This window comes from Canis aureus, chromosome X (assembly GCF_053574225.1).
Source record: "Canis aureus isolate CA01 chromosome X, VMU_Caureus_v.1.0, whole genome shotgun sequence".
Lineage (NCBI taxonomy): Eukaryota > Metazoa > Chordata > Mammalia > Carnivora > Canidae > Canis > Canis aureus.
The window spans coordinates 33,318,151-33,330,507 of NC_135649.1; the positions used below are offsets into that span (position 1 = coordinate 33,318,151).

Here is a 12,357-nt window from a genome sequence, read left to right on the forward strand (position 1 = left end):
AAGACAGTTCCAAGCCTCTTACTTGTTTCTGTGGGAATCTTCTCCGCCAGACTGTAAGCTCTTCTGGCACAGGAATGTTGCCTTACTCTTCTCTAGTCCCAGCAGCGCTCTGTATATAGTAGGTGTTCAATAAACATTTGCTTAATGAATCAGTCAGAAAACTAGAAACAGTGAAACTGGGAGGGAATGTTTCTCTTTTGAAAAGTTATGGGGAAACATTAAATTTCAAACATGTCTCTACCTTGAATCCCCATAGTAATTGAGGTTATTTAAAAATATTCTACCCTTGGAATAAGCTGTTTTTCTTTAAAAATAACTGAAATGCTTAAAGAATATTTTGATGATTTTTTTTTATGAGTGAGGCTATCTGACCTCTGATTTTCAAAATTACACAATTGAAATCAGGACTTGAGAGATAATAAATTGTTAAATATATATTTCAAAGAATAAAAAGTCATTGCCTAGTCATTGCCTAGTCATTGTATCATTTGAAGATCAGAGAAGGTGGCATGCTAAATTATGTTGAGTCGTTAACAATTCCAATTAAGGTAAGCAAGAGAGAGAAAAACTCAAAATGACTTTTCAAAGAGCTTTTAATAAAAATCTTTTAAACTTGTTTTGTTCATCTAGCACAGTGGTTTTCATCTTGCCACATTAGGTCCATGATGAAATTTTCAAGGAAGGAAAAATTGGAAAATAAGGGAATATGGTTACTTTTTTGCCCAAAAGCTAGGTTTATTCACTTTAATAGATTGTTCACTGCTCTAAGATGATAAGATTGTACTTAACTTTTTAAACTATCAAATGTTCACTTTTCTGAAGAGGTGATCATAGATGGCTTAAAAAGTGTCAAGTTGGCAAAAAAAAATGTTGGTGCTTTATGTCAATACCTAAAATGATATTCATCTATGAAATCTCAAATGTCTAGAAAGCACTTCTATATACTTTTTTGTGGGGGGAGAAGTCTAGAGGGCACTCAGGGATTTGGGAAAGGCTGTGAGAAATGTACATTTGTTGAATACACCTACTTGTGAGGCAAAAAGCTTTATACATACATGATTTCTCAGTAAATCTTTACAATTTCAGTTAGGTGTTCTCATATTATAGATAAGGAAATGTAAATATAAGATATATAACTTACCCATGGAATGTACTAATAGAGGGAACCAAATCTAAGTTTCTCTGATTCTATAATCTGTGCTCTTTCCTCCACACCACTTATTAAATTGAGTTTCTAATACTCATTTTAGGGAGAAATATTAATCAGTTTTTCTTTGTATATATCTTGATTCTGTGTTCCCAAATTCCCCTTCTGACTTAGAAATCTGCAGTGTATTTACATAGTGATAGCAAACATTTAAAAAACTAAATTTAGAGACATTTGTATTATTCTCTCAAAATAGCATCCCAACTATTTTTTTTGCCTTTTTGTTCCAGAAACTGCATAAAACCTGTCAGGAAATAGTCCTATGGCAATGCTCCAAATATCTGCAGTTGAAATGATTAGCACCACAGTAGACTACAAGTCTTTGGACAGAAGTCAGTGAAAGCCAAGCTGCCTCAAAGAAGTTGAAGACATCAAATTCTCTGTAACACTAAACCAAACTCACTGCCACCCAGATTTTGAGATTAAAGAAACTGGTTACAAAGCCAATGGCATAACAATTCCATGTGTCAGGTAGAGTACAGAAGAGCGAGCAGGGGGGCGGTGGGGAGAGTACAGCACTGGAAAGAGAAAGCAAGGCAAACAATATGTAATTGTTTGTAATATGTAAAAAGCAAGGGGAGAAAGCAAGGCAAACAATATGTAATGAACCAGAATATCCAGAACACTCCAAGACCATGCTGATTAATAAGGATATGATCATGGCTCTCCAGCTTCTCACTCAGATATGGAAAACAAGTAGAGTAAAAAACACATAAACATACAGATGAAATCTTAGCAGTGTTCTTTTTAGAATTAGAAAAATTTTTTTTCTTAAAGGTATGTAGCTAATGCATTATAACTTAAGGGTCCAAAATCCAGTGTTCTGCTTGCTAAAAATCAAAGTATAAAACAAGACTTTATTTTTCTTCCATTCCTCAGTTTACCAAAGTCATTTGAAAATAAAGTCACATATTTAACAAGTGTTTGGCGACCAACTTTTAATAATACATATTTAATTTTCAGAAACATATGCTAACCATCAACAACATGATCAGGGTTCCATTGCCCCAGATGTTATTTCATTGGTACATTATATCAATATTTACAAAGGCTTTCAAATTCAACAACACAAAACAAAACAGCTTAATTTTTAAAACTACAATGCTTTAAAAAAATGTAAACAGTTCATTTTTACATTATTGTAAAAAAGAAGACTCACTCCTTAATGCGGCTTAATTTTTTTACGTGAGCAAAGCCTGGTGCTCATGGATAAAGAATGAAAAGAATTCTTTACATAGAAACATTGTGCTCCAGTGTGGCAAGAAAAAAAAAAGAAAAAGAGGAAAAAGAAAAAGAAAAGAAAAAAAAGAGAAAAGAAAAAAGAAAAATGATATATATACATACAAAGAAAAGAGTCTTAAGTCCACAATTTAGACCACAAAAAAAATCTTATCCCCAAATTGAGAAATTTATAAAAACCATTTATACATGGTTGTTGACCTATTGAAAACCTGTATAACATTTTCAAAACAGTAACTCAGTCAATACCACTTTCCTGAAAAATGAAGTTTTGTGCAAAAGAAATGGTTTAAGCTAGAAACAAGACTCCCCCACCACTCCCTGTAAGAGGCCAAAAGGGCCACTGAAATAATTTAACTGTTAGATTTAGTGCATGTAACCAAAAGGCACACACATGTGATTAATATATTAATATATTTTCATGCAGAAACCTGTGCATGTTCACAATTATGTAACAAAAACACAAATATAACAAAACATAAAGCCTAATGTCTGGCAATGTTATTCTAGCCACATTTCTTTCTAGTCTATCAGTCCAGGGTTTATAGATCATTAACACTGCCTCTCAAAAAATATATTATATTTGAACTTCCAATAAAAATTAAAACAAAAAGATGTTAGCCTGAAACACTATAATATACTTTTTTCAGTTCTGATACATATAGAAACTTACTGATATGTTTATTTTAAATGTCATTTCAAATTAAGATACATTTTTCCTTTTGTTAATAAACACTTTGATTGCTCCAGTGAAGTCAGCCGAAAGAAGAACTTCTGTATTATCTGTCTTCATAATACCTTAAAAGCATAAAAAAAAGGTTTTAGTTGATTTTAAAAGAATACAAAACCTGAGGTTATAAGTGCCACATGTCCATGACTCCACACCTTTCCCCCATGTTTATAGTCTTCTCCCACCTCCAAGATTTTTTTTTTAAGTAATCTCTATATCCATTGTGGGGCTAGAACTCACAACCCTGAGATCAAGTCACGTGCTCCACGGACCAAGCCAGCCAGGCACCCCTCAGTCTCTTCTTTCCAGCTCGCTCTTGTAATCTTTTCATTCTCTTGTACTCTCCTCTTTCTGAGGCTCACTTCCACTTACTGTGTGTTACCTGGTCTTTCCCTGGCTTGGAGAGATTACAGACCTTTGGGGCCTGGATGCCTGGATTTACTCCCAGGGAGCCCAGGCCTCTAAATTGTCCAATGCTTCACTTCATGGCAGGAGACTAGCATATTATTCAGCCCCAGGACTAGAAGGCTGACAAAACAGGATCAGCTGGGCCAAGTGTGTTGCTATCAGGGGGGTCTCTAATAAGGTTGACAGTAAGGTTCATTGTACAGCAGACATACTGCAATTGCCATGAAATGAAGTATACATGATCACTGTGTAAATACTGACAGCAACTTTTTTGCCTCTATGTTTTTTTTAAAGAGTTATTTATCCATGAAAGACACAGAGAGAGAGGTAGAGACACAGACAGAGGGAGAAACAGGTCCCCACAGGAAGCCCGATGTGGGACTTGATCCTGGGACTCCAGGATCACTCCCTGAGTCAAAGGCAGACACTTAACCACAGAGCCACCCAGGCGTCCCCAGCCTCTATGGTTTGTATTGAAGAGCTATATGGCTATGCTGAATGGCAAAATGCCTACCTCTTATATTTGCCAGCAAAAATCATTTAACAAACAAAGTTTGTTAACTATTATGCATAGGCAAAAGCTGTAGATTTATAAAGGACTGATCAGTAAGGAAGAAAATAATCCAAATTGAACTGAAAAGTTGTGTACAGAATGAGTTAAGACAAAATGGCTTCATTTAGATTCGCTAAAAACCTATCCTAAGCCTGTGAACATTTCAGAAACTTACTGATATATCCTTTGATCATATCTCAAAGTTGTGCTATGCAGCAGCAGCAAAGGACTTGGAATATGAGATATGAGAAAGGCTAGAAGAAAATAATTCATTGTGTACAGATAAATGCTTTGTAAGATACGACAATAATGATGTCTCCTATGCAGCAGACGTTTTGCTAGACACTATATATTCTCTTTAATTTTTACTACAACCTTATAAACTGGGTATTATCACTATTTTACACATGCGGAAAATTGAAGCGTAAATTGCCAACTATGTCAGAAATAGAGAGGACGATCAGATAGGTTTTATGATCTCATACCATAGTTTTCAGAGTTTATTCTTACATTTTACCTCAATGGGTACAAAACAGCCATCACAAATCTGAGTATAATGCATTAAAAGTTGTGCCTCTTTAAAAAGGATCCAGTGAGTCAATTGAACCCTGTTAATATGGTGGAGTTTTGAAAAGTTTTTTTTTTTAAAGTACTTTTTCATCTTTCCTCAAGTTGTTTTATTTTTTTAAAATTTTAAAGAGATTTTATTTATTTGACAGAGCGAGAGAGCACAAGCAGGGGAAGTGGCAGGCAGAGGGACAGGGAGAAGCAGGCTCTCTGGAGCCCAATGTGGGGCTTGTGATCATAACCTGAGCCAAAGGCAGACACTTAACCTACTGAACTACCCAGGTGCTTCTCTCAAGTTGTTTTAAAAGCTAGAATTTTCAGGGGCACCTGGGTGGCTTGGTTAGTTGAGTGTCTTGATTTCGGCTCAGGTCATGATCTCAGGGTCAGAGATCAAGGCCTGTGTTGGGCTCTGTGCTCAGAGTGGAGTCCCCTTGGGATTCTCTCTCTCTCTCTCTCTCTCTCTCTCTCTGTGTCCCCCTACCCCACACCATTCCATACTTTCTCTAAATAAATTAATTCTTAAAAGAAAAAAAGCTAGAATTTTCAGTGAAATGTGTAAGGGACATGTACAGAGTATAAAAAAGGTATCACTGGGAAAAAAAAACCCAAATGACTTAAGTTAAAAGAGAACACTAGATCTGATTCTGAGAAAAAAAAGAAAAAGTAAGTATTTCTAAACAGGCATTTAGTAAGGGTTTAATAATGCTGATTTGGTTTATTTTTAAATCTTGTAATTGAAGGACATACTAGACTGAAGTTTATCTATGCTGCCACAGAAGAAATAGTGTATTTGGTACAATGCACAGTGTAAATAATACTATAAGGGAAATTACTTGAGATTAAATGAAATAAAAATATTTATGAACTTTTAAGTATTCAAATACTTTTAGAAGCCCTGTTTGTATACTGTATCTTTTGTTGTGGCTTTAGAACTCTCTAAAAGGTCTGGTTGTAGTCTCTAGAGTGAAAAAGAACATTTAATAAACTATTCTGCAATTCATTTGAATAATAGATTTGTTTTCATTAACTAGTCCAAATTTTTTTTAAGATTTTTATTTTATTTATTCATGAGAGACACAGGCAGAGGGAGAATTAGACTCCCCATGGGGAGCCCGATGCAGAACTTGATCCCAGGACCCTGGGATCATGACCTGAGCCAAAGGCAGATGCTCAACCACTGAGTCACCCAGGTGTCCCGTAACCTGAGCATTTTATATAACTGAAATTACTCCTCATTTCTCTATGCATATGGTACAAATTGCAAAAAAAAAAAAATCAGAGGCTTGTAAATAGCTACAGATTTGAGAGGTTACAGAGCTATATATGTATGTGGCAAGTAGAAAAAGACACTGCTTTCATTTTGGTTTAATTCATTTGTTCAACACATGCCTATTAGGAGCGGCTACATGCAGGCAAGCACTGTGCTAAGCACTGGCATCACAACAATACATAGGACATTAGCAAGTCTCTGTCCTCAGAATGACAGTCCACTAGAAGAGACAGATAATAAAGAAATTTTGCATTTGTATGTCTTGTTTCCATTTCTCCAAGCAGAACTGCCCATAAAAAAATTATGAGCTTTTAAATTTTTCATTTTTAATTCCCAGGTAAATTTAAATGAAGTCAAGTTTGCAAGAAATAGGCCACTGAAATATTTAGCAAGGGATACTCCCAACAATTATGTTGTAAACAAGAAATATTCTTCATACACATGAAAACCTCACAATACCCTATGTAGGTCAATGAAGCTACTAAGTGCTGACTAGAAAAAAATGTAGGACAAATAAAATATGAGTACCTACCAGAGGGCACAGTATCCAAAACTTCAACATCTTCACCTTTTTCATTCCCTTCTGACTTTTCAGATTGCACATCCAAAGACAACATCAAACTTGGGTTTGGAGCAAAGATGGCTGATGTAACAACTGCATTGTGTGCTGGGGAAAAAGAATTTACTTCAGGATAACAAATAAATTTGATTCTAAACATCAAGACAAGAAGTATCATATGCAAAAAATACAGTAGTGTATGTTATATATGCTAATATCCTTTAAAATTAATACATAACTATTTAAAATCCAAAAATATATTCTAAAAAATATTACATATAGGCATACCGGAGAGACACTGCACATTTTGTTCCAGATCATTGTAAAAAAGTGAATATTGCAATAAAGCAAGTCAAATGAATTTGTTTCCCAGTGCATATATAAAAATTCTGTCTACACTGTACTGAAGTCAATTAATGTGCACTAGAATTAGGTCTATAAAGACAATGTACACATCTTAATTAAAAGGAGGTATGCCTGTACAAGTTCTGAGATTTCATGACTTCCCAAATTTTAGACAAGTTTTTCCTTGGTACAGAAAATTCAAACAAAGCCAAATACAAAGCAAAAGTGGTTATAACTGCCAAATTGTCTCTGAAATAATACCTGTACAAATTTACTTGTAATACATCTCCACTTTAACTTTATTCACTTAGGAAACACACAGAAGAAGGCATTTAGTTACCTTTAATACCTTCCCAAAAATCGTTACGGTCTCTCCTGACTGAAGTAAACTTGCTGAGGTCATGGTAAGTACTCCAGATATAAACATATTTATCTTCTGAACCACTAACGAGGTAACTAAAATCATGGCTAAATTTGGGAAAGAAAGAAAAAAAATCAGTTTTTTTTTAGGTTTTCCTCTATCACTGCTTCCTACTTTAAAATACCTAAGCCAACACACAAGAGAGCTTGTTGAAATCTAGACTCCTAATCTTACTCCAGAGGTTCTGAACATGCAGGTTTGACATAGAGGCCAGAGGCACAAGGATGCTCATTAAAGCTCTAGATAACTGTGCTGCTAGTTAACCCACATTGAGAGAAATACCTACTTAACAAGATGAAAGAGAGAAGCAGAACACTTCACCAATTAAATTTCTCGGTAATTACTGGGTAATTCAAGAAGAAAGGAGAACTGTTAAGAAAAGGGCTGAAAGAGGGCTATAAGAAGAGGCAGTTATTTCAGGAGAGCCTCCAGACCCCAAATTAAGAGTTCAAATAATAATGTTCTGTAAAGGTGTAAATATAGGACACTGTAACTTTAGGGTGTTAAAAGGCTTTATTAGCTTCAGTAACTAAAAGGATAAAGACCATGGGTGGGTGGCAGGTAAATTTCCTCTTAGAAAGCTTACATAAAAGTACAAAAGCACAAACTCTGGAGCCGGGAGTGAGTCTTCTAATCCTAGCTCTGCAACACCTAGTGACTTTAGACAAATTACTTAATTTTCTGAGTCTTAGTTTCTTTGTCTGCAGAAAAGGGGCAATTCCAACTCTATCTACTAAATAGGTGGATAAGGTGAGTACTGCATGATAATAACATGAGATCAGTTGTAAAAGTGCAAAGTAACTAGAAACACCATATAAACATAAGGCATAGATCAAAGAAAATATGGGAGTAGATGAGAAATATTCTGATCTCTTGAGAATTTCTCATTGTCAATTTACCTGAAACTTGCTTTGATCTGGCTGCTGCTGTTGACATAACCCTTATACTTCATGGAGAGTGACAAATCTCTAAGATCATATAGTCTGATTCTGGAGTCATTTGAGGTTACCAGTATCTAAACATAAATCAAAGGAAAAGTTAAAAACACCACCTTTTACTCTAAGTTGTTTTTTTTAAGATTTTATTTATTTATTCATGAGACACACACACACACACACACAGGCAGAGACATAGGCAGAGGGAGAAGCAGGCTCCATGCAGGGGAGCCCAACGTGGGGCTTGATCCCAGGACTCCAGGATCACACCCTGGTGTGAAGGTGGGCGCTAAACTGCTGAGCCACCCCTTTTACTCTAAGTTAACGTATAACCAAAAAGTGTATTACATATACATATACAGAGAGAATATACCTCAAAACTAAAAAAGACTGTATTCCATATGAAAGAAAATATAAGCCAAGACAGTAGGAACTTTCAGGAGTCTATTATATATAGTGTGAAAAGAGATGGTTCTGAATACTGAGTACCTTATTTTCTCCAGGTAAAGGTTCAATACCAGTAATTTTTCTTCCAACTTTGTTGCGTCCTCTGGTAGATCGGACATGTATTTGTGTGTGGTATTTCAGATGCTAAAATGAAATCACACATTTAAAATATGAGAATTAGAAGGAATCTCAAAGATCATCCAATCCAGCTTGCAGACAGGCATGGTATTACTTGCCCCAATTTATAATGCCCAGAGAGGATACACCACTTTACACAAAACTGCTAAGTATTCCATTATGAAATTTACACAAGATAATCATTTACCTCTGTATCATAGAAAATACATCTGCCATCATATGTCCCAATCACTGCGTATTTGCCATTCTGACAGAAATTTGCAGCTGTGATCAATTTTGTTTGACCGTCTACTTCATTCCATAAAGCAACTTTTTTGTCAGGTATGTTCCAAAGGCGGAGCTTTCCATCCAATGACCCACTTAGAAAATACCTGTCATCCTAAAGGTGTTGCAAAATAGAAAACTCTCATTTTACCAGATCAAGAAAAATTCATTAGGAAATCAAAACATAAACATATTAGAAATAATGTTTAAAATATGTAGATTCCATTTATAAAATATTATTCTTCAAGCATTATTTTTTTAAGATTTTATTTTTAAGTACTCTCTACATCCAATGTGGGGCCTGAACTCACAACCCCAAGATCAAGAGTCACGTGCTCCGAATGAGCCAGCTGGGTGCCCTCAAGCAAGCGTTATTAACTAAAAATAACAATTAGAAACTTCAGTATTCACTTTGGAGAAATGAATTTCTGACTACTTTATCATATCCTTAAACTGTTTTTTCCAACGTAAGAATGTTAATGGATAATGTACTGGGAGCATATATTGTGTAGAATGGTTCAAGAAGTTTGAGGAATTCTGGGTTACAGAAAGTTAAAGACGATTCTCAGTTAACATGCATTCTCAATCTCCAAAAGAGGAATAAACTAGGTAGTGTTTTCCAACTTATATAAGCAGGGACCATTTTGGGGGAAGTGGGTGTTGTGGTTGAGGGAAGTTAGGCAGGAACACCTAGCAGGGCTAGCACCTTCAAGGAACATGCTTTGGGAAAAACTATCCTATAATGATATGTTTGTCCATATCCTCCTCTGGGATACATGTAATGCTTGGGTAAAAGAGTAACACCGGTTAGCCCACAGAACCAGTTATTTTGTGGGAACTTTGACACCAGGTCAGTAGGAAATCACTTCAGTATTCAAATTCTCAATCTCAAAGCAGGGGTTCTTGACAGGTGGCAAAGCTGGCCCCACAGGGGACATCTAGCAATGTCTGGAGACATTTTTGATGGTCTCAACTGGGGGTGGGGAGTTATTGGCATCTAGTGGGTAGAAGCCAGGAATGCTGTTAAACATTTTTCAACGTACAGGATAGACTTTAATCCTTTTACAACAAAGAATTATCCAGCTCAAGGGATGCCTGGGTGGCTCAGCAGTTGAGTGTCTGCCTTTGGCTCAGGCATGATCCCAGAGTTCCGGGATTGAGCCCCGCACTGGGCTCTTGCAGGGAGCCTGCTTCTCCTCCCTCTTCTGTGTCTCTGCCTCTCTGTGTCTCTCATGAATGAATAAATAAAATCTTAAACAAAAAAGAAAAAGGAAAAAAAAAGAATTATCCAGCTCAAAATGGCAACAGTGCCAAGGGTGAAAAACCCTGCTATAAACTAAACCAGGCCTACCACTAAGCTGGTCTAATTTTTTAGAAAATATTTTTAGTTTATTTATTTATGAGAGGCACACACATAGACACACACACACAGAGAGAGAGAGAGAGAGAGGCAGAGACACAGGCAGAGGGAGAAGCAGGCTCCATGCAGGGAGCCCGATGTGGGATTCGATCTGGGGCCTCCAGGATCAGGCCCTGGGCCAAAAGCAGGCACTAAACCGCTGAGCCACCCAGGGATCCCCTGATTATGCATTTTTAATTTACCAAAGTTCTTAACCAAAGTCTTCTAAGGTTCAAAATTATTATGGTCTTACACTATAAGCCTGCCCAGGAAGGGAAATTATATTGAGGGGAAAAAAAAGTTCATTCTTCTCTATCTGGGGAAAAAAAGAGAAAGAAATGTAACTAAAATGTTCCATTAATATGACAAAGGTTCTTAAACATAGAGCGAAGAGGACATGAATAGAAATAGGATTTATACATTAACATAGGGGAGGGTAAGTCAGGTCAACTCAAATCCTCCACTTATTTAAATCTAGCTAGTGGAGCAGCACCAGCATGGGACTTCCCTTGTGCTTTTAGTTGCAGAGTGAAAATTAATTTAGCCTTACTCATTTGGTGGCTCTATCCTACAAGGACATAAGATAGGTCAGCAATTCCATGATGAATTTTCCTCCTTTAGTTGAAATCATACGAAATACTTCCTTTTCAGAGGAAAGAAACTGAGATTTTCTACATTGAAAATGAATTAAGATGGCTGGCTCATTTGGAAAAGCATGTGACTCTTGATCTCAGTGTTGTGAGTTTAAACCCCACACTGGATGCAGAGCTCACTAAAACAAAACAAACGAAACAAAAACCCCACAATACCCCAAAACCAAACCAAAATCCCAAAACCAAAAAACAAAATATTTTTAGATGTTAAAAGGGAATTCAGTATACCTTGTAATGCATTTTGGTCTTTGGCTCTTTCAGCCTTTTCTTCTTTGTCTCTTCCCACTCCACACCTCCCGCTATTCTTGCCTATTTGCTTCCCTATATTTAATTAATCTACCTGCTATCTCCTTTTCTTCCTCCATCTCCAGTCTCTCTTGTCTTTAACAGGACACGTTATTTTATTTATACTCAGCATGTCTTATTAAAGATCTGGGAAGGCTTTTCATTCTTACAGTTAGACCATAACATTTCCAGTTTTTCTAATACAGATTAGCAAAATATTTCCTTTCTCATTTTTTTTTTAAAGTAGGCTTACACGCTAGCCCAATGTGGGACTTAAACACATAACTTGGAGATCAAGACCTGAATTGAGATCATGAGTCAGATGCTTAAGGGGTGCCAGAGTGGCTTAGTTGGTTGAGCATTCGACTCTTGATTTTGACTCAGGTCACAACCTCAGGGTTGTGAGACTGAGCTGCATGCTGTTACAGAGCTCTGCACTCAGCGGGAAGTCTGCTGGAAATTCTCTCCCTCTGCCCCTCCCTCTCCCTCTGCCCCTCCCTCTCACGTTTGTGTTCTCGCTCTCTCAAAAATAAATAAATAAATCTTAAAAAAAAAAAGAAGGGCACCTGGGTGGCTTGGTCAGTTAAATATCCAACTCTTGATCTCAGCTCAGGTCTTAATCTCAGGGTCATGAGTTCAAGCCCCACACTGGGCTCCATGATGGGTGTGGAGCCTACTTTAAAATAAATAGGGGGGCCTGGATGGCTTGGTCAGTTAGGAGTCTGCTTTTGGCTCGGGTCATGATCCTAGGGTCCTGGCACGGCCTCACTTTGGGCTCCCTGCTCCATGGGGAGCCTGCTTCTCCCTTTCCCTCTGCCTGCTACTCCCCCTGGTTGTGCTTGTATGCTGTCAAGCGAATAAATAAAATCTTTTAATAAATAAATAAAACAAAATGAAACACTAAATTAAGTTGTTCTTAACTATGTGGCTGTTAATA

General features: G+C 36.7%; 1 protein-coding gene across 1 annotated transcript in view; it reads right to left on the reverse strand.

The window, feature by feature from the left end:
• Positions 1 to 2,130: 2,130 nt before the first annotated feature.
• WDR44 (WD repeat domain 44) overlaps positions 2,131 to 12,357 on the reverse strand; it is an 81,903-nt gene continuing 71,676 nt past the window's right edge. The window contains exons 15-20 of the mRNA XM_077889825.1: positions 9,007 to 9,198; positions 8,724 to 8,825; positions 8,199 to 8,314; positions 7,219 to 7,346; positions 6,507 to 6,641; positions 2,131 to 3,244 (exon numbers count right to left, since the gene is read on the reverse strand). Coding sequence (XP_077745951.1) covers positions 3,150 to 3,244; positions 6,507 to 6,641; positions 7,219 to 7,346; positions 8,199 to 8,314; positions 8,724 to 8,825; positions 9,007 to 9,198 — 768 coding nt within the window. The 3' untranslated portion in view covers positions 2,131 to 3,149. The remainder of the gene's footprint in view (positions 3,245 to 6,506; positions 6,642 to 7,218; positions 7,347 to 8,198; positions 8,315 to 8,723; positions 8,826 to 9,006; positions 9,199 to 12,357) is intronic.